At 35.5% G+C, this 26966-nt stretch overlaps 3 protein-coding genes across 3 annotated transcripts in view; 1 reads left to right on the plus strand and 2 right to left on the minus strand.

Annotated features, from left to right (window-relative positions):
• The first annotated feature begins 468 nt into the window (after positions 1 to 468).
• On the plus strand, positions 469 to 2487 carry LOC123878566 (protein phosphatase 1 regulatory subunit 3C). Its single transcript, XM_045925839.1, has one exon. It carries the CDS (start codon positions 543 to 545, stop codon positions 1395 to 1397), a length of 855 nt encoding a protein of 284 aa, XP_045781795.1. The 5' UTR covers positions 469 to 542; the 3' UTR covers positions 1398 to 2487.
• Positions 2488 to 19941: 17454 nt separating this feature from the next.
• Positions 19942 to 22535, minus strand: LOC123878273. The gene is made up of 3 exons (XM_045925421.1): positions 22521 to 22535; positions 22065 to 22422; positions 19942 to 21381 (listed from the first exon to the last, which is right to left on the minus strand). Exons 1-3 carry the CDS (start codon positions 22533 to 22535, stop codon positions 19964 to 19966), a joined length of 1791 nt encoding a protein of 596 aa, XP_045781377.1. The 3' UTR covers positions 19942 to 19963.
• The window catches only part of LOC123878419 (1-phosphatidylinositol 4,5-bisphosphate phosphodiesterase epsilon-1-like), an 81470-nt gene continuing 76796 nt past the window's right edge, over positions 22293 to 26966 (minus strand). Inside the window, exons 32-39 of the mRNA XM_045925600.1 lie at positions 26319 to 26533; positions 25838 to 25982; positions 25239 to 25315; positions 24711 to 24807; positions 24410 to 24536; positions 23941 to 24037; positions 23073 to 23295; positions 22293 to 22422 (exon numbers count right to left, since the gene is read on the minus strand). Of these exons, the coding sequence (XP_045781556.1) occupies positions 23082 to 23295; positions 23941 to 24037; positions 24410 to 24536; positions 24711 to 24807; positions 25239 to 25315; positions 25838 to 25982; positions 26319 to 26533 (972 nt within the window). The 3' untranslated portion in view covers positions 22293 to 22422; positions 23073 to 23081. The remainder of the gene's footprint in view (positions 22423 to 23072; positions 23296 to 23940; positions 24038 to 24409; positions 24537 to 24710; positions 24808 to 25238; positions 25316 to 25837; positions 25983 to 26318; positions 26534 to 26966) is intronic.

A 26966-nucleotide genomic window follows, 5' to 3' on the forward strand; every position in this document is an offset into this window, starting at 1 on the left:
GGTTGCTAACTTTGAGCCTCATAAGAAAAAAATCGATAGCTTTAGTTTAAGTAAAAGTATTATTAATGAACACCACCACATCATTGTTTGACAATCAGAAAGTGTACCTACAAAAATAAATATAGTACCAATTTGAATAAATGACTTTGACTTTGATACAATCGTAAGACACCGGGAAGCACAGCGTTGGAAGTTGGGATTGTATTGTGTGACCTTGCTCCGTATAATTAATGTTACTGATAAATGCGTGGCAAACAAAATCGTAAATTGTTGTCAGTCTATTAAAATTAAATGTCCATTAAACTAAATTTATATGTGCACTCAGGAAACTGTCCTCACCTTGACCCATTTCCCCATTTGCACAAATGCAATGTCAATAAACTTTTATCCAGAAACCTTTCTTTAACTCATTGCCACACTACACTGTTACATCAACGCGTGGCCGGCGCCTACGCATCTATATAAGCACGCGACGCGATAAATTCCGTTTAGTTCAACGCAGGCCGCGGTTGTATACACACGTGTTTTGTTATAGAATCGCGATGTGTGCCGCTATAGACATGCTCGGCTCCGAGCAAATGTTCTACGGCCGAAGCCCTCCAGCCGGTTTCTTGTCAGACTACACGCCGCAAGTGAGGAGGCCGATCAAACTGACGTCCAGAGGGTACTCAGCGCCATGCCTCTCACTCTTGAAGCCGATACAACTCACACTAAAAGCGGCTCCAAGATCCTGCATCAAGATTTCAACAGATAAGACGAAGAAACGGGTAGTTTTCGCCGATGACAGAGGATATGCATTGGAACAAGTGAAGTTCATGACAGAGCCGTCACATGTTCCTCCATATTGGGCGTTGAAAATCATAGCCAGTCCGCCTCCGGAACGGAAGCCTCCCGTTCCACTGACAGACGTTTGGGAGCCGAGGTTTCCCCAACCAGCATCAGATTATGTAGCATTCCGTCGAAGAATCAATGAAGAATTTGTGTCGTTAGAAAACGTAATAGTCAAACAGGATGAGTGTGCTGTTGACGGGACGGTTAAAGTCAAAAACTTGGATTTCAATAAGGAAGTGTTTATCCGAGCAACATCTGATGGATGGAGGACGCAGGAAGACACGTACTGTGCGTTTGTGGAGCCGGGACCCTTGAATCAAGCAGGAGTTTCGTCCTACGACACTTTTGCATTCCGTCTGCAGCTACCTATCCATTCTAGGAGATTGGATTTTTGTGTGTGTTTCCGTTGCAAAGGCGTCGAGTATTGGGATAATAAAAACGGTGAAAACTACACGATAGAAAAGTCGTCGGTTAGAAAATCACCGGCGATCGCGTGTGCCAGAATCAATTACGGAAATTCTTGGACGAACAAATCTAGCAACGATGGGAACACTCCGTACTGGTGAAAGGTGTGAAAGATAATGTTGATTTGTGTCTTTTCTCGGTTGGCGAATGCCAGTTTGTGATCTTGTGCCATAACGTGCCTGATGGATTAATCGGGAAGTCATGAGGTTTGTGAGAATCTTTCTTTTTATCATTTAAAGTGGATCGTAGCAGAAGCTAATCTGTAAGTTCAAAAAGTGAAACGAATTTAATAGCTATTCGATAACAGCTCAATCAATACTCGCAATGGAATGTAATTGCCATTTTACTCGAATATTAAAGAATGTAATACGTTTTCGTCGTATACGATAAGAAATGGAAGAGAGCAATTAAGGTTTCAAACGTTTAGTGCCATCTTGTGACAAGTAGCAGTACTAAAATTCATCATAGGCCGCAGCTATCAGATAATCTAGCATCAATTCAATCAATGACCTTGGATTGACGAGATAAATGCCGAAAAACTAGGTATTTTTACCAATACAAGACAGAATACACAGACAATCAATTTGACATAAGTAAGAGATTGGATTGATGCCAGAATATTGGCTGCGTTTTAGTAAACAAGCAAATGAACGTCATGATACCAACTGTAAATAAAGGAACTAAATTGACCCCAGCAGAAGCTGTCCTTTTCTATAAATAACTTTGTGATAAGGATAGCGCTAGTCAACCAATTTGAGTAAGGAGTCAATATATTTTAAACAGAAATGCCAGTTTACAATAACGATAATAATCATCAACTTAATGTAATTAATCCGTATGCCTTTATCTTATCAGCTAATCTATTACATTACAGTCATTTAATTAAAATGTTATCTAGCTTTCTATTTAATTGAGTCATTAAAATAATAAGGTGTCAAAACTTGGAGTCAAATATAGGTTTAGAATTAATATTAACAGATCCTCTGAACTAGAATATTATGTTAGGAGAGGCTAGAAGATAAAGGCTTAGGTTTTTTTTCACAATATAGCCTAGCTTCTGTAAAAATTCACTTTAAAAGGCTCGAAAATAGACTGCTTCTGGGTAAATTACATTTAATTTTGTACCTAAGTTAGTCTTAGTTTTAAGGATTTATGGATAGACTGATTTCTAGCTGTTATCAGTGAATGGATATGGAAACTATGTTATGCGTATGATTTTAATTGAAAGCTCAATTGAAAGTGTGCTCACTGTCATTATTATAGGTGCAAGAGATAAGTCAAATAGGTATATAGTCAATACAACAACTAAATATTTTATAAATTATATTTTTCTGTAATAATTCCATTAAGTAACTCATTATTTTTATAAATGTATATTATAATTCCAGTGGCATATTTTTCGATAATTTTGGTTAACCTAGTGTTTAATTCCATTAATTTATTTATATTTATATGTTGAATCAAGAGTTAATGAACTTCTCTTCCATTAAATTGAGTAAGTAACCCACTAATAAAAAGGCAAACAGATTATTTTGATCTTTATCAGAAAAAAAGTGCACTAATTAATTTTGTACCTGCCTGCTAACCTACACTTTTATGGAAATGAAATAATCAAATATGTATTAGGTATGTATTGTATTTGTTATTGAATTCAAGGGCAGTTAAGGTTACGTAGTTAGGTATGTAAACTGTAATTGACATTTGAGGAATTTCTTTTCTAAAATTGAGATATTGAAAAAACAAATATTCCCCATTTTATAAGGATTTAACCAATAGGGACCTTTTTCTTTTTTTTTTCTTCTCTCGTCTGGCTTTACACTGTTTAGCCAATGTCAAGTTTGTAGTTATTTACAAGTTAGGGAAACTATATGTATAAGTATGGACTTCGTCTGTGCCGGCGCCCGCCGACATACACGCGGTGCCCCTTTAGAGCGCTTCCCAGTCAGTTCCACCACCAATAAACACCAGCAAAACACAAAAACCGGCCACTTCTAACAAAAAAACACTCCAAAAAGTCACAACACGCGCGCCAGCAAACGCCACCACAGACGAAGTCCCAATAGGGACCTATACTTTAATAATTTTAATTTGTCGAACATAACATGGATGGTTTAGAAAAAATTTGAAACCTCTTTTTTATTTGGATATAATTTAATTTTTATTATTATTTAAATAACAATTGACAATTCTATTAAATAAACTTAAATCTAAATTAAAATTAAAAAAAATTAAATCTAAAATCTCATCGAGACCACAGGCATTGTATCCAAGAATTTGGCAGCATTATCTATGCCTTTGGATGGCCAAACTAATTCTTTGCCCAGGGGTCCAAGGTAGCTCCCATTTGTACATGAAATCATTGAAAAATATGAAATAGGACCCGTCCTAACTTTCACCTTATTGATATGCAACCTATTACAATTAAAAGCGTTTCAAATGGAATAATCGATGCGGATCACACTAATAAAGGCGAAAGTTTGTATGTGTGTGTGTGTGTGTATGTTTGTTACTCCTTCACGCAAAAACTACTGGACGGATTTGGCTGAAATTTGGAATGGAGATAGATAATATCCTGGATTAGCACATAGGCTACTTTTTATCCCGAAAAATCAAAGAGTTCCCATGGGATTTCAAAAAATCTAAATCCACGCGGGCGAAGTCGCGGGCATCGGCTAGTCTTACATAACTACAAGTACCTATTTATCGTTTACAAATACTTATAACAGGTACTATAGGTAGATTATTTAATCAGCCAATTAATCTACTTAACTAATTAGTTATTAATAAACTACTTACCTATATAATTAATCAATCATTGACACGTGTAGAATAGTTATAATATAAACAAACTGATTTTTTTTTCTCTCTCGTCTGGCTTTACAAAGATTAGCCAATGTCAAGTTTGTAGTTATTTGTAACAAGTTAGTTAAACTATACAAGTATGGACCCCGTCTGTGCCGGCGCTCGCCGACACACGCACGGCACCCCCTTAGAGCGCTTTCCAGTCAGTTTTAACAAAAAAAAACACTCCAAGAAGGCAGAACACGCCCGCTAGCTAACACCAACACAGACGAAGTCCACAAACTAAAATAAACTTCAAACTCTTTCAACTCTTGCGACTTATTCATTTATGTAAGTACGCTGTAGGTAGGTACATAGATGGCTACATACAAATCGAGTAGCTATTCGTAACACTACATTCACTTTTACATAAAAAACCGGCCAAGTGCGAGTCAGACTCGCGCACTGAGGGTTCCGTACTCGGGTATTTTTCCAATATTTTGCACAATAAATCAAAAACACATACATACATAAAAATAAATAAATATCTGTTTTTGAATGTACAGGTAAAGCCCGTTCATATGATATCCCACTTGGTACAGTTATCTTACTTTGAAAATTGAAACAAATTTTAATTTTTTTTTAATGATGTAACCACAAATTCGGGGTTTTCGGATTTATTCCTGTACTTGTGCCATAAGACCTACCCACCTACCAAATTTCATGATTCTAGGTCGGACGGGCGGACAGACAGACAACAAAGTGATCCTATAAGGATTCCGTTTTTCCTTTTGAGGTACGGAACCCTAAAAATGCACCTAAATAACAGCTACATTATGTTCTTGAAATCTTGAGTAAATAGTCATTGAAAATGTCTGAAAACATTATTAATAATTGAAAGTAATTTAACTTTGAAATGACGCGAATTTTGCAATTTTGTACCAGCTATTTATTTTATTATTTTTGTATTATTGAATTTATAATATTATCGCATTAGTTTTTTTAAATTAAATGGAATTCAATTCAGTTTTCTTTATTACGAATTTGGGTTAGTTTACAGATTTTAAATCTGTTTTCTATCTAATTTGAAAGTAAAAAACTGTTAGAAATATAATATTTATGTGGTATGCATACAACGTAACACACATAATGTACTTACTCTGTGGCTTGTCCTAGCCTCTTTCTCTCTCTGCCCAACCTTCCAACGACATGCACTGTGTGTGAGGCTTTTATTTGTAATATTAATTGTATTCAAGTTTGTGTAAAGATATTACTGACGATAATTATGTGTGGTTTATTATGTGCAATAAACAAACTCATAATGTGATTGTGATATTATTTCTGGCCGTTGTAACCACTGCTCGATCCTTGTGACCTCCCAAGAGGTCATGGGCCAAGATCTAAATCTACGAGATTTACTACAACGTGTTTGAGAAATATATCGATCGATCGCTTAAGAAGACTGCACGTGCGTGTACGAATGAACAAATACTCTGATCTATTGTGAAGAAACAAAAATGGCATTCCGTGGTGAAGTTCCCACTACAAACGAAGATGGCGGCTCACGTGTCACGCCGACGACGTCTTTGTTTCCTGCGATTGAGAAGCTGGAAGGCAGCCAGAACTATTTAGCCTGGAAGTTTGCGATTCGTATGGTTTTAATACTAGAAGGTTTGTGGGATTGTGTTACTGCAAACGCGGTCACTGACGCTGCGCGCGATCAACGTGCGCTGGCGCGCATTTCCTTGAGTGTTAAACCTAGCCTGTACCAGCATATCAGAAACGCATCTAGTGCCAAAGAGGCGTGGGACAACCTTTCGGACATTTTTGAAGACAAGGGACTTTTACGTCGTGTCTTGTTGTTGCGTGAACTGCATCGTACACGCTACACAGACTTCAACGACATGAGTAAGTACATAAACAACACTTCTGACATTGTACAACAGTTGGCCGATATTGGGCGAAAAATAGATGACGAAGAAGTAGCGGAACTGTTACTGAGCGGTCTACCACAGGAATTTGACTCGCTCGTGTCTAATCTGTCTACGTTCTCACTAACATCAAAGATCTCGAGTGAAGTCGTGAGAACTCGTCTACTACAAGAGGAATTGCGGAAAAACGGCTCAAATTCACATAATATATCTGAAGCTGCTTATATTTCAAAACGAAAAGTAAAGTGTCACTACTGTCACAAGGAAAATCACATAAAATCTAACTGTTTTAAACTGAAGCGCGATAAAAAGAAAAACAGTGTGACAGAAAGTAGCAGTGATAATAAATGTATGGCAGCCGCATATCTCTCTAAACACAGACAGGAAGATTGGTTCGTGGACTCTGGGTGCACTGCACACATGTGTAATAAGAAAGAATTCTTTGTGTCACTCAAGTGGACTTCATCGTCAGTAGCTGTTGCTAACAATGAGACTATGTTATGTGAAGGTGTTGGGACTGTGAATATTCAATCAAATGACAATGTACTTATTCTTAATAATGTTTTGTATGTTCCTCAGTTAACTACTAATTTGATATCCGTTAGTAAGTTAATAGAATTAGATCTAAGAGTGGTGTTCAATTCGGGAGGTTGTTTTATATTTGACATAGATGATAAACTTATCAGTACTGCTAGTAATTTAAATGGGATTTTTAAATTAAATGGGTGTGTTAGGAATAGGTATTTGCACAAAGAGGAGCACTCTTTGTTCCTTCATAATGAGCAGGAATCACCGAGTGCCGCAGTTGCAGCTCATCAGCAGCCAATGCAGTTATGGCATCAACGGTTAGGGCATCTCAGCTCTAGAGGTATGTTTGCTCTTAGAGATAGGTTAAAACATGGTTGTATGTTTCAGGCTGAGGAATCACTTTCAGATTGTGCTGCTTGTCTTAAGGGCAAGTTGGTCGCAAAACCATTTCCAAAGAGTGGTGCCAGTCGTGCAACCAGGGCTCTGGAGCTTGTACACTCTGACGTCTGTGGGCCCATGCCGGTGAGCAGCTGGGGTGGTGCAAATTATATTCTGACACTGACTGATGATTATTCAAGGAAGAGCTACGTGTACTTGATGAAGAACAAATCGGAGGTATGTAGCCGCTTCATAGAATTTAAAAATATGGTTGAAAAGCAGACTGGTTTATCAATCAAATGTCTTCGTAGTGACAATGGGGCCGAGTATGTAAATTCAACTTTGTCTGGGTTTTTACGTGAACAGGGCATAGTGCATCAGCTTACCGTGCCTTATTGTCCTCAACAGAATGCTGTTTCAGAATGGTTGAACCGTACCCTTATGGATAAAGTACGTTGCATGTTGCAACATTCTGGTCTCGACCAGCGGTTCTGGGGAGAAGCAGTAATGACGGCTGTTTATCTTAAAAATAGGTCTCCCACAGCTGCATTGGACGGACAGATTCCAGAAGAGGTTTGGACTGGTTCTAAATTGGACCTTGGTCACCTCAGGGTGTTCGGTTGCCTTGCTTATGCGCTGGTACCTGGCGTTAAGCGTAAGAAGTTAGACCCTAAATGTAAACCTTACATTTTTGTGGGTTATTCTGAAACTACTAAGGGGTATAGACTGGCAGATCCCTGTGACCCTAGAAAAGTGCTTTTGTCTCGTGATGTCACGTTTATGGAAGAGAGATTTTTTAATTTTGGACATGACAATTCTTGTGATAATAATGAAATAATATTTATGAATTCTAGTTTATTATATAATTTATCAAGTGATAATAATGTTAATAATGAATTGTCTAATGTCAATGATAATAATAATAAATTAATGGAAAATAGTAATTTTAATTCAGATGACAAAATATTATCTAATGGAAGTTTTAATGATAATTCTTGTGTTTCCACAGATACATGGGACACTGGTAGCGAACACAACTCCTCTGTTGAGTGCTCGGCGGATGATGACGTAGAAGATACTGTGACGTCACCACGCGCGACGTTGACTGGAGGGGAAGATGTGTCTGCAGGTTCGCGCCCTATACGTAGTACTCGATCGGTTCTACCTAAAAGGTATGATGACTATGATCTGTCTATGTTTGCAAGGGATGTTTTGGTTGACGAGCCACAGTCGTATCGAGAGGCGATTGATAGTCCTTACCGCGACGAGTGGGTGCAAGCCATGAAGCGTGAGTACAACTCTATGATGGAAAATGAAGTATGGACGCTTGTGGAGCGCCCTAGTGACTGCAATGTCGTAAAATGTAAGTGGGTGTTTAAGGCGAAGTGTGATGCTTCAGGTAATTTTCAGCAATTTAAGGCTAGGTTAGTAGCAAGGGGCTTCACACAAAAAGAAGGGATAGATTATACTGATACCTTTTCCCCAGTTGTACGCCACTCCACTATGAGGTTATTGTTTAGTTTGGCGAATGAATATGACTTGAATATTGATCATATTGACGTAAATACGGCTTTTCTGAATGGCAACCTAAATGAAACTATTTTTATGGAGCAGCCTGAGGGATTTACTGATAGCAAAAATAAAAATAAAGTTTGTCTCTTGAAAAGGAGTATTTACGGGTTAAAACAAGCAAGTAGAATGTGGTATTGTAAGGTTAATGACTTGTTGACTAAAAATAACTTCATACAAAGTAAATGTGAACCATGTGTGTATTATTTCCAGGGAGAAAAGGAAATTATTATTATAGCATTGTATGTCGATGACTTTTACCTGATATATAATAAGGATAGCTCTCATATTAAGGTTTTGTTGCGTTTATTAGAGCATGAATTTAGTATTAAAAACCTAGGTCCTATTCAGAGCTATCTTGGAATTAGAGTCAGAAGAGATAGAGAAAAAGGTGTACTTAAGTTAGACCAGTCAGTTTATATAAAGAGAGTACTGAACCGGTTTGGTATGTCAGACTGTAAACCAGTTTCGACTCCTATGCAATCAGGATTTAAGTTATGTAAATCAGATGATATATTAAATGATGATGTATATAACTATAGGCAACTTTTAGGTTGTTTGATGTACCTGTCAGTATGTACGCGTCCTGATATTGCTTACACCTGTAGTCAATTAAGTCAGTATAATAACTGTTTTGGTAAATGCCATTGGTCAGCTGCCAAAAGAGTTTTACGGTATTTAGCAGGTACAATTGACTATGGTTTACTCTATGTAAAAAGTAATCGATTGGTATTGAGTGCCTATACCGATGCAGATTGGGCCAATGATTGTACTGATCGTAGGTCATATACAGGGTTTGCAATAAAGCTTGGTAAAAATGTAGTAAATTGGGAGTCTCGTAAACAAAAGTGTGTAGCACTCTCTAGTACAGAGGCAGAATATTTAGCAATAAGCGACGTTTGTAAAGACTTAAGTTTTGTAAGAAATTTCTTGGTAGAGCTCTTTACAAATTTAAAATTGAACTGTATAACTGTGTATAACGACAATCAAAGTGCGCACAGATTATTAGAGTGTAAAGAATATTGTCACAAGCGCACTAAACACATTGATATTCGTTATCACTATGTAAAGGACCTTGTAAATAGCAACTTTGTGACTGTAAAATATTTGTGTACAGAGAAAATGATTGCTGATGTGTTGACCAAACCTCTAGACAAGAAAAAGCATAACATGTTTATTTATGAGCTTTGTGTTCGACATATATCAGGATGAGAAATGTAATGTATACTTTTGTAGTCATAGAGTAATTTATAATTTTTTATTTTTTTGCTGTTTACGTTATATGCATAAGGGGAAGTGTTAGAAATATAATATTTATGTGGTATGCATACAACGTAACACACATAATGTACTTACTCTGTGGCTTGTCCTAGCCTCTTTCTCTCTCTGCCCAACCTTCCAACGACATGCACTGTGTGTGAGGCTTTTATTTGTAATATTAATTGTATTCAAGTTTGTGTAAAGATATTACTGACGATAATTATGTGTGGTTTATTATGTGCAATAAACAAACTCATAATGTGATTGTGATATTATTTCTGGCCGTTGTAACCACTGCTCGATCCTTGTGACCTCCCAAGAAAAACACTACAAAATTATTATAAATGCAAAACTGTGCTAGTTTGCTGGTTTGTCCTCTAAACGGATCGACGTGATTTTTTACTTGCATAGGTAGTAAATGACCTGTGTGAAATAGGCTACTTTTTATCCCGTAAAATCAAAGATTCCCACGGGATTCTAAGAGGGGTTTCTCCGTCACTCGCTCCATACAAGCGTAGTTCGTCTCTCATTGGAATTCTAACCAATCATACTCAATGGAATTTTGTAGAAACGTTCCAGGAACGTTCTATGTCTGTGGTTTTCCAGATTTCCATTAAAATATTCGGTTTCAAAGTTACGCGGTCTTAAAAATTCACATACAAATCTTTGAGTCCCTGTAATTTTAAAACTACGTATTTTTAGAAAAATCTAAAACGCCACAGGGACAGATATTAGTTTCTAGAATATGTCTGCAAAATTCCATGTACTTTGGTTGTTTAATATTCAAATTAAAATGGGTCTACGATTGTATGGAGTAAGTGACGGAGAGAGCCCTGTTAAAAGCCTAAGTGGAAGTTAGGTATACTTGTATTATTTCATTTATTAAGGCATGTTGTTGCATTACTTACATGCAGTACAGTCATGTCTTTATAATTAAGTATTAATGTATATTAAGATAAAATTGTGTTATCGTTGTATATAAATACAGAAACACAGCCCAGTTCCTGCTTGAGTGTTTATAATTAGTGCCTACATTACTATCACAGATCAAGGAGAGGTCATTTGTACGATTGAGTTCAAATCGGGTCAAAATAAAACTCTTTCCTCATTTCTTTTAGTTTTTAAATTTATTTATTCAAAAAAATTTAACATGGTTCTTTTATTTTGTAGCTCGCCAAACTGGTGGGCCAGTTTGTTGGCGAGGTGGCGCTCTTAATTTTACGTACATAACTTACTAACTACACACCTTAATCTATACTTATTATAAACTGTATTATATATTTATTTAAACCTACCTATTTTACTAAACAGACACAAATGAACACATTATTATAAAAATCTAAGAAAACACAAATGAACACATTATTATAAAAATCTAAGAAAACACAAAAACACAAATTACTAAATTATGAAGCATGATACTCAGTTAGGGAGTCCCTAAGTAGGTGTTCTTTTGACCTCTTCTTAAGGGCTCCTTCACTGAGCCTATCGCTGTCCTCCCCAGCCCAGCCTCCTACGTCATAAAGATCAAAAGATCATCTTCTTTATGAGGAAACAAGATTCCTCATAAAGATTGGTTTATTCGTAGTGCTCTTAAAGAACCGGTCAAGTGCGAGTCGGCCTCGCTCTTTAAGGGTTCCGTACATAATTATGAACATCATATTTTGGGTGTATGAAATACTTCTTTTTCGAGCTAGAACATCGCAATAAATCGTAAAGAAAACCCCAAAAAATGTTCGTTTGTTTTAGTGATGAGTTACAAACTATTTTATAAATCGTTGTTTTCAGTACCTACCTATTTGTTGTTTAGTACAGTATATGGTATATACACAGATAATATACCGAAATTATATATTCCTAACTAGTTTAGTTTTTGAGATAGCCCCCGTCACAAAAAATGGTTTAAAACTGATAACTTTGATGGCCCCCCATTTTCTTGTTTTTAAGATAAAAAATAATAATAAATATATTTGTACTTTTCAACCTCCCACCCAAAAAGAGGGGTGTTATAAGTTTGACGTATCTGTGTATCTATCTGTGGCATCGTAGCTCCTAAACTAATGAACCGATTTTAATTTAGTTTTTTTTTTGTTTGAAAGATGGCTTGAACGAGAGTGTTCTTAGCTATAATCCAACAAAATCGGTTCAGCTGTTTGACAGTTATCAGCTCTTTTCCAGTTACTGTAACCTTCACTTGTCGGGGGTGTTATAAATTTTTATTTACACTTGTTATACACGCCGTAGTGATTCTTTGATTTTCCGAGATAAAAATGAGCCCATACCGCTCTTCAGGTCTTTAAATTACATAATATCCATGCAAAAATCACTTATCATCATCACTCTTTCCGCGCGGAATAAAAATCCCGTGGGAACTCTTTGATTTTCCGGGATAAAATGAGCCTATCTCCTATAGGTCAACGGGAAGTACCCTATAGGTTTTCTTGACAGACACGACGGACGGACGGACGAACGGACAGACAGACAGACAGACAACAAAGTGATCCTATAAGGGTTCCGTTGCTCCGTTGCGGAGTGATTGAAGTGCAAACCAGTAAACAAATACACTTTCGCACTTATCATGGCTAGTGATAAGCTCACACCAACACGATAAAAATAAATCATGCAAGCATAAGATGTGACAAAAATAGGAAGTAACGAGATACCGTAGACCTTGATTCGCATTACATGTCCTTAATTTCATGACCTCATGGTCACATCGGCGGAATTTTATTTTAAGGTCATCGAATCTTCATTCGTAGGCAAGTCATTGAACGAGACAAAGGCTGTAATCTATAGAGTGCACTTAAAAATTGTTTAGGTTTAAGACACTGTTAAAACGAGACACATTTCATGCTAGCTATATAACGCTGACTCGTTTTAACAGTGTCTTAACAGGGCTCTCTCTGTCACTTACTCCCTACAATCGTAGTTCTAATTTCATTTCAATATTATGCAACCAAAGTCCATGAAATTTTGCAGACATATTCTAGAAACTAATATCTGTGCCTGTGGTGTTTTAGATTTTTCTAAAAATATGTAATTCTAAAATTACAGGGGCTCAAAGATTTGTATGTGAATTTTTAAGACGGCGTAACTTTGAAACCGAATATTTTAACGGAAATCTGGAAAACCATAGGCATAGATATTAGTTCCTGAAACGTTTCTACAAAATTCGATTGAGTATGATTGGTTAGTATTCCAATGAGAGAGGAACTACGTTTGTATGGAGCGAGTGACGGAGAGACCCCTCATAAGCTTCAGTTAAAACGAGACAGATTTAAAGTAATATTGCCGTAAATTGGTTAAATCCTTATAACATGGGGGAAAAAACTTATTTTAATTTAACCCTAGGCACCTACTTATACTAATTATATTTTTGTAAATTAGACCTAGGTACCTTGCGATTTTACATAAACCTTTACGCACAGTACTATACATACCTAATATCGATTATAAATATTTAATTATCATTATTTTTACAATTAAATGCTATCAAACAATAATAATTATTACACACTTAATTTATTTTTTATTCAGTTGATTTAAGTTAAATGGGTTACTAAAAAATCTACTCTCTAAAAATAAAAATCTTATCTCTCCAAAAAAATAAAGTTAAATAAAGTTGTATATACCTACCTATATTATAATTGAAAATAAAGTTCCTTTATTACGCACACAGAATATTATAATTGCCATGTTCCTAAGTAAGTAGCTACTGATTTTTTGTTATTTTTTTTTTTAAATTATAAAATACAAAAAATGGACTTTGTATGAATGAATGTAAAAATCATACTGCGATTTCGAGTAATGAAATTGATCAGTTATTGATTTTTAAATGTTTTTTTGTGAATTATTGTTATTAATTATGAACATTTTACGAATTTTATCGATTATTACGTGTAAAAATACGCGGCTAAAACCGCTGTAATGTAAATATGTATAGATAGTAAATAAAAAATTGATTAAAATTCGTAAAAAATGATTGTGAGTGAATTGATAAAATTATGAATTCATTGTAAATAAATTACAGATAATTTATTTTTAAAAATAACTCGAGAATTGTATTTTAATTACTTTAAAATATATTCAATTCAATTTAATCATAAGACAGTAATTCTTTTTTTATCAAAACGGGGTTGTATTGAAGTGAGCTGTTTTTTTAATAAGGAAAAGAACTGATTATTTTAATTAAATGTTGATTATTACATGATGTTTATATTTTTGTAATGTTAATTATTAATTATAATATTTTTTATTAATTATTGTGTACTAAGTAATGACGACGTTCCTGTCTAGTTTTGTGGTATGTATCTATTAATTAAAAATATATTTTCTCAATAGTACTTATTTTGTTTTTTTTTTTCATTCCAGTACCTACAAGATATTAGGTTGAAATCTATGGACATGGACTTTGACATGACTTTGACTTTGTTCAGACTTAAGTTTCAGTTAAAACGAGACAGATTTATGCCAGCGGTATAACGCTGTCTCGTTTTAACAGTGTCTTAAGTTTGAGCAAAGTCAAAGTGCGGTCTATAGATCTCAGCCTTAGTGATACCCGTGCAACCGCCAGTCCACAAACACAGGTTTTATTTAGTGGGTGCAAGCCCTACCTAACCCCTTCGTTTCCTCTGACGAAGGGGTATGCATTAGGCATTTCCTGTGTAGGTTTACAAAAAACCGGCCAAGTGCGAGTCAGACTCGCGCACCGAGGGTTCCGTACTAGGGTATTGTTTCTAATATTTTGCACGATAAATCAAAAACTGTTGTGCATAAAAATAAATAAAAATCTGTTTTACAATGTATAGGTAAAGCCCTTTCGTATGATACCTCACTTGGTATAGTTATCTTACTTTGAAAATTGAAACATATTTCATTTTTTTTTCTGTAATGTAACCACAAATTCATGGTTTTCAGATTTATTCCTTTACTTGTGCTATAAGACCTACTTACCTGCCAAATTTCATGATTCTAGGTCAACGGGAAGTACCCTCTAGGTTTCTGGACAGACACGATGGACGTATATGCGTCGTATGGACGGACCTATAAGGGTTCCGTTTTTCTTTTTAAGGTACGGAACCATAAAAATTATGTGGAAATCGGTGACAGCAGAATACGGGCTGAAAATAGAGTGAGACCTCTGAACACAATGTAGGTATCGCCGAGAGGTGGGTATTGGATTTATTATTCATGCGAGGTATAACTTCCACAAACCGAAGAGCCTGTAAGGGTTCCGTTTTTCCCTTTGAGGTACGAAACCCTAAAAAGGAAGGGGTACCTACCTACTAGAGGTCGGGGTAACTAAATAAATATTGGTTTAAAGGTGCCCACGCACTCGATCTGAACTGCAACTGAACTGCGCGTCGCGGTTGGAGAGAATATCGTGCGGGGCGCTGCCGCGACGCGCAGTTCAGTTCGAGTGCGTGGGCACCTTAACTCTTAATGGTTACAAATCGTCTATTTATTAGGAAATTATTATGTTGTCGGTGATCATTGTGTAACCGTTTCAAGCAATTTCGTCTAACAGATGCGGGTCTCGTTATGTTACTGCTAAAGTGCGTAAACTAGTCAGAGTTGAGATTTACTAATAGGCTCTGTTTACATTTAGGTACACCAATCTAAATGTATACCTAGTATACATTTAGATTTTTTAAATTCATATACAAGTTAGCCCTTGACTGCAATCTCACCTGGTGGTAAACGATGATGGAAGCGGGCTGACCGGGCGGACTTGGCCAGTTTTTTAATGTATGTTCCCCGATCACTCACAGACGCCTGGACCGATTTGGATTTTTTTTTTATTTGGGAGGGTATACTTTGTTGGTGGTCCCATATTACGTGAAGATCTGATGAATATCTTCGGAGATGGAGAACAGTACTCCTCAATGGATAAGAGTAAACTGTTCGCGATCAGTGTAATAGCTTACTTAGTAAACAGTAGGTTTTTAACTAGGCATATCATATTTTAGTACAATGGGGCCACAAAAATTTTGAAATAAAATTTTTTCCAAAAAAATAATTGACTTCTAAAACCACAAACACTAAAAAGTAAAAAATGATTTTTGTTTCTACACGTGTAATGTATGTATGAAGTCGGGCGAGCTTCACACTTGGATTTATAGTTTCTTTTATTATGCTCGCTTGACTTCATACATACGAGTACAACATTACACGTGTAGAAACAAAAATTAATTTTTACTTTTTAATATTTGTGGTTTTTGAAGTCGATTTTTTTTGTTATTTTTTTGTACAATAATATTTTTTGCAAGTAACTATTCCCACACCTATGAGAAAATTAAGGGGATTATTGTACCTAATTAATGCATACTTACTTAAACTGACGCTCAACAAGGGAGGTTTTTTTAAATCACACAGTAAAACCCTTCCACTTTCTTTAATTTTTATTATCTCCTCACCCTGGAAGAGATCGCTATTTTAGCGATAAGGCCGCCTTTTGTACCTACATAAATCTATAATGTTATTTATATGTTACTATGTCTTGTTGGTGTACAATAAAGAATATTTTACTTTACTTTTACTTTAAAATAAAATAAAACAACAGCACACAGTAAAATAAATTAATATATTTCATAAAATATAATTCCACCGTTTGAACATTACATAGTAGATTTAATAAAATGTAATATTACAGATAATACAACAACATATAAATTGAAATACATAATATAATGTTAATATTACAACTCTTATTGGGGCAGTAGTATGGAACGTTAAACCATATAACACAGATTTTATATTTAAAATAAGTATATTATGTAAAATTAAGTACTTATTTGTATATTTTAATTACTAAAGTAGACATAATATGAATATTGTAATATTAATTATACTTGACAAAGGTTTTTCATTTGCTCACGAAATTAAAATATTACATCGATTACAAATAATAAATTACAAAAAATATTAGGCAGCTATATAAGTGAAAAAAATTATTTCAAAGTTTTCCAAGACAAAACAATGTGACAAGAAATGAATGGCTTTAAATAATCACTTCTATTGTATTTTATACATTAAACAAGTAAATTATACATTTATTAATCTTACATACTTACATAAATAATATATTATATTACTATTTCTTCGTAGTAAATAAATTATAGATTTACCTAAAAGAATAAGTAGGTACAAGAACGAAGGGTAGGTACATACGATACACAATAGTTATTTAATTTATATATTATTTTAATTTATTTGACATAGAAAGAGGTTGCCATATTCGAGAAAGATTAAATAATTTTAAATATTATTTACTTATCGACTACATTTAAAAGGATAGTACAAAATGTTTGTGTAGATAATACATTTATTGTTTAATTTTACTAAATATAATTTCAACTTGCGATAAATGTGTACAGTAAAGTTACTATGACTTTTACAAACTTTTACTTTACTTATTAAAATACGGTAAAATATATTAGAAATGATTTTTGGTTATAATAATAAAACCTTTTCTTCTATTTTAACATCTTGATATTAAATAATGATTAAAAATTATTTTAATTATAATTAATTTTGTTATTTAACATTATTGCGTCTACAGATTTAATTAGTGATTTAGTTATTATTACTTTCAATTTGTGTAATAAAAAGCATCTATTAAATTAGTATACCTATTAGACTGCAGCGTCCTTTCTAATTAAATGAAACAAGTAAATCAGCTAACTTTTATTAATTTTTGAAGTTTACCTATGTACTTATCTTATTTTGTTAGTCACAATTTTATTAATATCAAGTAAACGTTAGCAAAAGTCATATTAAGCCTACATTGATAATTAATATATAAGTTTAGAACACTAATACATTATGCCTATATCTCTAAATCTACTTATAAATAATAATATATTTCATTATTATATTTTTTTATTATTATTATTAAAAAATCTCACTATTTTCTCTCGATTTGGTCGAGAACATTTTTTAAGCAATAAATATATCAGTTTACAATCTAAGCCTGTTGTAGACCATTAACATTATATTATAACTATTATTTTAAATATTTTAATAGAATAAAAAAAATTAGTCAAGTTCTTACAATATTATATTTATTTTTTTAAATATTAAACCGTGAAGATAGTGGTTATTTCTTTTCATACAATAGAAAGTAAATTTTTGCGTCAAGTTTATAAAAAATATATTCATTTTTAATATCTGTGTTTACAACTTCAACCTTTGCATAAAAAGAAATATTTATAGAGATTTTTTAAATAGAATTTTATTTCAGTTTTTTTTTACATGGCAACAGGACTTCTAATGCTAATATTTACCGCGCTGATCATTTATTCAATTTTTCTTTGCGCTCAATATTCTTTTTTAATAAATTCCTATATTCATAACTTTAGAATGCTTGATATTTTACAGGATGTCCTTAAAATACCCGCATATATTATATTTTTGGTGGCTGATATTGTAGTTAAAGTTAGGTTAATCAACTTTTGTTGTACGCAGAAAAGTTTTTTTGACTTCACGAATCAGAGAGCTTGCCATTACATTATTGATTAACAGGGCTCTCTCCGTCACTCGTTTCCACTTGTTTCATACAATCGTAGTTCCAATTTCATTTGAATATTAAGCAACCAAAGTCCATGAAATTTTGCAGACATATTCTAGAAACTAATATCTGTGTCTGTGGTGTTTTAGATTTTTCTAAAAATGTGTAGTTTTAAAATTACAGGGGCTCCAAGATTTGTATGAAAATTTTAAGACCGCGTAACTTTGAAACCGAATATTTAAACAGAAATCTGGAAAACCACAGACATAGATATTAGTTTCTAGAATATGTCTGCAAAATTTCATGGACTTAGGTTGCTTAATATTCAAATGAAATGGGAACTACGATTGTATGAAACGAGTGGAAACGAGTGACGGAAAGAGCCCTCTTAATTGTTTGATTGAGAGATTGAAAGATTGTAAAAACCACCCTGTGTTGATATGTCCGTTTTTGTATTATTTTCGGAATATAATGGATGAAAATAATATTATACATCTGCTGTCCTTTAACTTATATGCCATTAAATTCATAAAAAAATTTCCTTGAGATATCGGCAAAAAATGTGAAAAGCAAAGCATCATTTTCTAGAAACTTTTTTTTCCATTAGATGGTTGTATGTTCCCACTAGATTATAACATGGATTCAAGGGGCGGACCAACAAACTCCTGGAAAGGCCGGCAACGCATCGGCGGTTTCTTTGGTGTTGCAAATGTTCATGGACGGCGGTAATCACTTAACATGAGATGACCATCCTGCTCGTTCGCTCACTATGACCTTCCGGCATCAGTTTTCCCTTAATACTAATAAATAAATATAATAATATGGAATAATATATAATAATATGGGTACCTTCAATTCAAGAGTGAATTGGCAACTTCTAGGCAAGCGCGCTCCATCTTAGGCTGCATCATCACTTGCTAGCAGGTCTGATTGCAGCCAAGCGCTTGTATTATAATTTAAAAAAAACTAGTATTATTAAAAAAAATTTTTGCGATAGCTCAAAAAATATTTTCATTTAATATTTATTCATAAAAAAAACGCCCGAAATGGTAGGTAAATAGACACTGCTTAAATTAAAACTTCGTTCTAAACTTGATTTTTATTTTGATAATATAATGCTTGCATAAACTTTAAGCAGGTTTTTTATGAACATTCAAGTTTTAGATTTGGCATTAAAATAAACTTATTTAACATTAAAAACAGATGTTTTTTGTTCAAATTGGCATCTTTGTATAGGTATTAAATCCCAACAATAGTCTTTTGTATTTGTACGTATAAAGGTATGCTCATATTAGATCATTTAAATAGCCGAATATTCATTGATAGTAGCTACTAATTTGGTTGTGAATAAAATCTAATTTATTTAAATCAAATTGTCTGGTCTAAAAGTAGTTCTGTCCTTTTTTAGCAAAGTACAAGTTAAAAAAAGAGCACTACTTTTGAACCAATTATTTGAGTTTAGAGTGTCTTCTTCTTTGTTAGCCTTTATTCAGTCCAGTGTTGGTCCAAATTTTGCCCGTAAACTTGGTGATATATCGTCAGACCAACAGGATGGTTGTCTTCCGACGTTTCTTTTTCCGGTAAGTGGTCTCCATTCCAGTAGCCAACGGGTCCATCGGTCCCATGTCCTGCCAGTCTCATTTCGACCTGAACACTTTCAAAACAATGTCATTTAGTCCCGTTCTTCTACGAATTGTGCTTGTGTAATAGTTTAAGTATCTTCAGTACATTTCTCTAAATTTTCTGTTTTGTCCAAATCTTTATCTGTCCTATCATTGTCATCTAAAATATCTTCTACATCGTCCAAACTCGCTTGTCCTATTTTGTACCCTAACATATCACTTTTACGAACATCCTCTTTAGGAGTTTTACCTTCATTTGGACTCTTTGGGCCTTTATCGCCATTTTCTTCAAGACTTTCATCGATTATTTCTAATCGAGATCTCGAGAAAAATCGAGTCAATGATTCCAGTTTGTCTAAAGCCCTTTCATTTCTTTCCGAACTAGAAGATATTGTATCATCTGTCATACAAGCGGAATCGATTCGTCTACACATTTCAGATATCGATTCCGTTATTTCAGTTGTAGATGTAGATTTATCGACTCTCAAAACTTTAGGTTTATTTATCATGCTCGGTGGTAGATCAGGTATATTTCTCAAGTCTACTAAGCTCACTGATTTTTGACTTGGACTCAAATCAAATTCTCGACTAAATTCTTCCGTTGAAGGGCCTGAACTATCATTAAATGGATGATCTTGGACCTTATTTTCTATGTATTTTACTAAGTCCTCAGCACATTGTCTGATTTGACTCATGTGATTATCCATAGAAGAAGGTTCTGGCTCATCTTCCTCTAATATATCTGATAGTTCGACACTGTAAGGTTGACTATATTGAACTTGAGGAGGTTTTGTGTACGTGGTAAAGTTTTCCATATCCTCTTGCTCACTCATTGTGTCATCTTCAAATATCATATTCAATTCATAAACCCTTAAAACTGCTTCCTCAAAAATACCTTCGAGATCTGATTTAATATTACTCAAATCAAAAACCGTCTCTGAAACTCTTCTTTCAGAATTCAGAAATTCTCCTCTATCTATTACAGTGTCTTGCGTATGTGTTAAGGTGGAATCTGATTTGGTTTTGCTCATATCACTTATAGTTTCAAATTTGCTTATCGTCATATCAGATTTGGATTTTTCTGATAAAGATGGCGTGACTGATAGGGACTGCGTTACCGATAACGATTTTGGAGTTTCCTTTTCTTTTCCACCGTAATCTTCCATGTATTTTAGTAACATTTCAACTAAAGTTTCGCTTCCTTCGTCTCCAGGCGTTTCATCTATAAACGTTAGGTTTTTAACATTAACATTAGACTCAGATAGACTTATCCCTTTCGCGTTTATTTCAATAACAGGATTTTCTAGCTTCCTTTCTTCTGTCCCGAATAAAAACTCCATTAAAGTAATCTTCTTTTCTTCTTTATTGTCTTCAACACAGCCTGTTGTCGCTAGAAATTCTATGAGGGTTTCCATCTTGTGTTCTAACTCCGTGTTAACCTTTGTTGGCACGTATACGTTATTTGCATCTTCCGGGCTCGCTTCGCTCTTAAAACAACTTCCACTACCTATAAAAAAAGTTTTGAAAATATTATTTTTGTATCCATCAAAGAAAGAAAATTACCACACGGTAGGTCAACCATTTAAAACTGCAAAAGTTAAATGAAAGTTGTGTGGCTTTCCGTAGGTATGTACTTTGTCTGTATAATTAGTAAACAATCAGAAACTATTACAAAATAATATTTTTTTGAAAATGATACAGCAGAAGGTTTTTTAGGTTAGATATTGTAGTAAGTCAAAAAATGTATATATAGCTTTTATAACTGCTAAAATATATCATCTCGATAAAAGATGGCAACCTTAAAACAACTGTTCAATTTGGCTGCCATTTTGGGTGCCACCTAGTGGGGGCCTAAAGAGGTTTGACTTCGAAGTTATACATCATGGTCTTTAACGCAAATTAAACAAGTGTAAATTAAAAATTTATAACACCCCCGACAATTGAAGGTAACTAGAAAAGAGCTTTTCCGATTTCTGATCGATTTTCTTGGGTTATAGCTAAGGACACTCTCGATCAAGCCACCTTTCAAACAAAAAAAAACTAAATTAAAATCGGTTCATTAGTTTAGGAGCTACGAAGCCTCAGACAAATACACAGATACACACGTCAAACTTATAACACGGGTCTAACATTTTTTGGTATAACACTTTTTGGGTCGGGGGTTAATAAATAGGTAAAATAATAGGATACCTTTTCTCTCCTCCTTTTGGCTTTTGACAATCGTGAAGAAAAAATCAATCAAATTCGCGATCCTCCTTTCCGTTCCATCTTCATCGTCAGAACTCAGATCAGATTCCTCCTTGACTAAAGGGCACCGTTTTTCTTCAAACTTTTTCGAAAAAACCGTTTCGTGAACAACTTGGAGTAGATCTCTGGCGAGTTTGGCGGGGGATTTGGTGTCCATTGGTGGGATTTGGTCGAAGGGGGTGGAGGCGGGTGCGGAGCGGCGGCGCTCTCGATCGATGCGGAAGAAGTCCCATAGAGATCCTAGTTCGGAGGAGAGGGAAGCTCGATGGTTCGCCAAGCTCATGCTGAGCCGGCGGAAGGCCTGCAAACAAATAAGAGGTTAAAAATTTCAAGTAGGTACAATGTACATATTAATAAAAATATAGAATTAATGAAGACATTTTTTACGAGATATTTCACCGCAATTAACCTCATCTTATATTTTTATGTACATGTGCGTTTTTTTTAATATTTTGTTTAATCTTTGCCTGCCTTATTTTAGGTATAGGTATTATTATGCCCGCGACTTCGTCCGCGTGGATTTAGATTTTTATAGATCCCGTGGTAACTGTTTGATTTTCCAGGATAAAAAGTTGCCTATTTCGATTACAGACACGCAAGCTACTTCGGTACCAAATCTTATACAAATCGGTTAAGTGGATGGGTCTTTAGGAATCCCGTGGGAACTCTTTGATTTTCCGGGATAAAAAGTAGCCTATGTCCTGCTATATATTTATAAGCTAACCCTGTACCAAATTTCGTCAGAATCGATTACACTGTTGGGCCGTGAAAAGGTAGCAGACAGACATACAGACACACTTTAGCATTTATAATATATAGTATGGAAGTATGGATTATAGTAGAACAATCAGTAGTGGTGGTGGCGGTCACAATGGATCAGACACGGTCGTGCAGAGTATCCAAGAATCTGCATAGCCCCAAAGAATGAGAAGATGGTCCGAATCTACATACCTCCCACACTCAGGATCGCCAAGCCCTCAGCTTCCGTAAAGATACTCTCTTGAACCGCGCCACTTGAGCTGCCAAAGCCTCCGCGCCCAACGACCCTCCCACCTCTCCCTCCGAGTGGACCTCCCTAGTGCCAGCTCTTCTTTGCGTGTATGACCGGATGTCTTTGTCTGAGTGACCTTTCGCTCGCCCTATGCCTTTGCCAAGCGGCGTTGTGGACACCCTTCTGGAAAGATTTTTCTTATACATATAATTTAAAAAAAAGCGACTTCAATAAACACTAAAAAGTAAAAAAATATTTTAATTTACTACCAATATTAGGTATGCAAGAGTTAGTGTAGTTCTATATCAACATTTTTGGAGCCGGTGCCAATTAGCCATAGTTACGAACCGTCTACTCTTCATATTGTTTGTGACTCCAAATTGGCACCTCATTCAAAAAAAACACAGTCGCATAGTCTTCCTCCTTTTTTTGAAGTCGGTTAAAAAATAGCGAGAAACGAGCAGGTGGGTCGCCTGATGTTAAGTGATTCTGTTTACCTCCGCCTATGAACATTTGCAGCACCAGAGGAACCGCCAATGCGTTGCCGGCTTTTGAGAAATTTGTTGGTCCGCTCCTTGAATAACCCCATGTTGTAATCTAGTGGGAACACCGTCGATGGGAGTTGATTCCACCGTTCGCATGTGCGTGGAATAAAAGAACCTGGCACAACGGATGGTCGATGGCCGAGTATGAAATGCCGAGTATGAAGGCCGAATATGAAAACTGCCATACCCCTTCCAGGTTAGCCCGCTTCCATCTTCGACTGCATCATCACTTACCACCAGGTGAGATTGTAGTCAACGGCTGACTCGATTTTTACAAGTTTACCTGCAATGTGTAGGATCGCTATAAGCCGTCTGCACCGGGGTTTTGAACTCTGTTGTGGCCACGTTGTCACTTGATATGATGCTGCCCAGAGGACCACCTGGCAATAACAAGCAAAACCAGGAGTTAGTAAAGTTAAAAGGTTTTTCTTTATATAGAAGGGATATTCCGAACTAAAATCATGTTCTATGAAGATGTCAACATTAATATGACACTAGCCATCAAGTTTTATGCAAGCCTGTAAAATTTTGGAAAAGTGAAAATTGTTTCACTTTTCACTTCACTTTCACTTTTCACTCACCAATAATAGCTCCACTTATCATACTAAGTCCACGTTGTATTCGCGCTATATATACCCGGTTTCGTGGCAATGTAACTGTGTTGCCTTTCTTTTGTAGCCTGAACTTTTTTTTTTACTTTAACCAGTCAACAGAGTGAAAGAAAAATGAAAATTGTTTCACTTTTCACTCACCAGCAATAGCTCCTCTAGTCATGCTTAGCCCGCGTTGTATTCGCGCTATGCATGCCCGGTGTCGTGGCAATGGGACTGTGCTGCCTCTTTCTTGTAAAACGAACCTTCCCAGCGTTTTCCAACTTGCCTAAAAAATAAAATGAACAATATCTGTAATAGATCTCATCTTGTTAACTTCTAAACTACTTCGTTCCCTTCAGTTTCAGTTTTTAAAAAATCTCGTGGGAACTCTTTGATATTTCAGAATGAAATATTATTACCTATATGGCTAATATTTCCTTTTTCTCTCCAACGTACGTACCTGAGTAGCATAGACAACTTCGTCATCAGCAAGGGCTCTTTGCTGAGGACCGGCGCCTGCTCTACCACCCCACTCCAACTCCTCTACTAACACGAATCTAAAACAAACCAATTTATGAGATATCCGGATCCAAGGGCCAATTTCCCATCATTAACTTGACTGCAATAGTATCTACTAACATGAATCTATAACAAAACCAATTTATGAAATATCCGCTCCAAGGAACAATTTTCTATAACTTAGATTATAGAGTTATATAGATTCAAGTGAACCTATAACTCTAGGTATAGGTATCTAAGTTTGTTGTGGGCTCTTCTCAGACTTGGGCGCGTTTGCAGCCCTCGTAGCTTTAGTTTTAAGTTAACGTAATTAAATAATTATCACCACTATATAATGTTACAAATCTAACAATACTGACCATCAAAAGGTGAATTGTACCTACTTTGAATAAATGATTTTGAGTTTGAGTTTTGAGTTTATACGATGGTTTACCGAAGTTAATCAAGTGAACAATTAGATAGTTCTTACCGTTTGGGGTCATCTTGGCACCTGGCTTTAGTCAACGCTTGGTAGATAACGTAAGAAGCCGTTGCGGTGAGTGGTACCTACAAATATACAATTGTATTTTATCCATACAAAAAATGTTTCAAAAAAACCAGCCCATTGCGAGTCAGATTCGTATACCGAGGGTTCTGTACTCGGGTATTTTTTTCAACATTTTGCACGATAAATCAAAAACTATTAAGCATAAAAATAAATAAAAAACTGTTTTATAATATACAGGTAAAGCCCTTTTATATAATACCCCACTTGGTATAGTGAAAATTGAAACACATTTTAAGCTTTTTAAATGATGTCACCACAAATTCGCGGTTTTCAGATTTATTCCTGTACTTGTGCTATAAGACCTACCTACCTGCCAAATCTCATGATTCTAGGTCAACGGGAAGTACCCTTCCTCTAGGTTTTCTTGACAGACACGCTAGATGGACAGACAGACAGACAGCAAAGTGATCCTATAAGGGTTCCGTTTTTCCTTTTAAGGTACGGAACCCTAGAAGAAACACTTTTGTAAAGTGCCTGAACAGTTTATAAATATAAATGATATTCCGAAAAATGTTGATTACCTTCAAGATGGCGTAAGGGATTTCATGGCAAACATTATGAACGCAGACGAGAAAGCTATCCGGAGGTTTCCTCGGCTCCTCCTGCGTGCTGGAGTCTTCATCCGAAGGCACTGAGTGGTCCCGGGATCTGTCTGTTGAGGCTGACCTATGGGATGAAGAGGTTTGAAACTACGGCGATGATAAATAATTTGGTTGTCGCTAACGAAATTTTCAAGTCTTAGTGATCTTTTAAATGATAGCTGATGCACGCGACTTCGTTCGCGTGGATGTAGGTTTTTAAAAATCCCGTGAAAACTCTATGATTTTCCGGGATAAAAAGTAGCCTATGTGCTAACCCAGGATATTATCTCTCTCCTTTCCAAATTTCAGCTAAATCCGTCTAGTAGTTTTTGCGTGAAGGAGTAACAAACGTACACACACACACACATACACAAAACTTTCGCCTTTATAATATTAGTGTGATTGCTTGAAGTGGTCTTACCTGATACTCGTCAACCAGGCTCTACTGCTGGGGTCATCACCAATCCTCTTCAGCAGCAACCTGGCTCCAGGCCTCGACGTGGCAGCCTTTAGCACCCTCTCATGAGGAGCCAGGACCCTCTGCGTGGGCGCTCGAGAGGGAACCTCCTCAACCAGGACGTAGTTCCCTCTTGAGGACTTGCAGACTCCGGCTTTTGTTAGGCATTGGGCTATGGCCTGAAACAAGGGTAAATTAAAAATAATCTGAAAGCTCCAACCATGGTAAATTCTAAGATTTCCGGTAAAACCCAAAATTTTCCAAGTCTGGACTAGACTCTTTATGGCACCAAGACTGTGTCACTTTGAATTTTGAAGTATTGATGTTGCACCTATATCTTCTAGAATGTTCAATGTCCCCGTTTTCTTTGCCCAGGGATTGATGATTAAGAAAATTATTGAACTATTATACTTATGAATAAATTGATGAGTGAGTAAATAACTGAGTGTACGTGTGAGCAAATAAGTGAGCCAGTGAGGGAATGAGTGCGCCAGTGAGTGAATGAGAGCTCACACTCCCACTAAAAAGTGGATCTTGCGCCGTTGTGTTGAGAAGCCTGGTTCAGCGTCTGCCATGCAACTCTCCCCGGTTAGCTTCTAGATTGAACGACTG

Source organism: Maniola jurtina, chromosome 26 (genome assembly GCF_905333055.1).
Source record: "Maniola jurtina chromosome 26, ilManJurt1.1, whole genome shotgun sequence".
Classification (NCBI taxonomy): domain Eukaryota; kingdom Metazoa; phylum Arthropoda; class Insecta; order Lepidoptera; family Nymphalidae; genus Maniola; species Maniola jurtina.

Coding starts and splice junctions, on each gene's coding strand:
- LOC123878566 (XM_045925839.1), top strand. CDS start 543: ATGTGTGCCGCTATAGACATGCTCGGCTCCGAGCAAATGTTCTACGGC.
- LOC123878273 (XM_045925421.1), bottom strand. Junction 21,382..22,064: donor CCAAAAGGAGGAGAGAAAAG/GTATCCTATTAT, acceptor CTTTTTTTATAG/GTAGTGGAAGTTGTTTTAAG.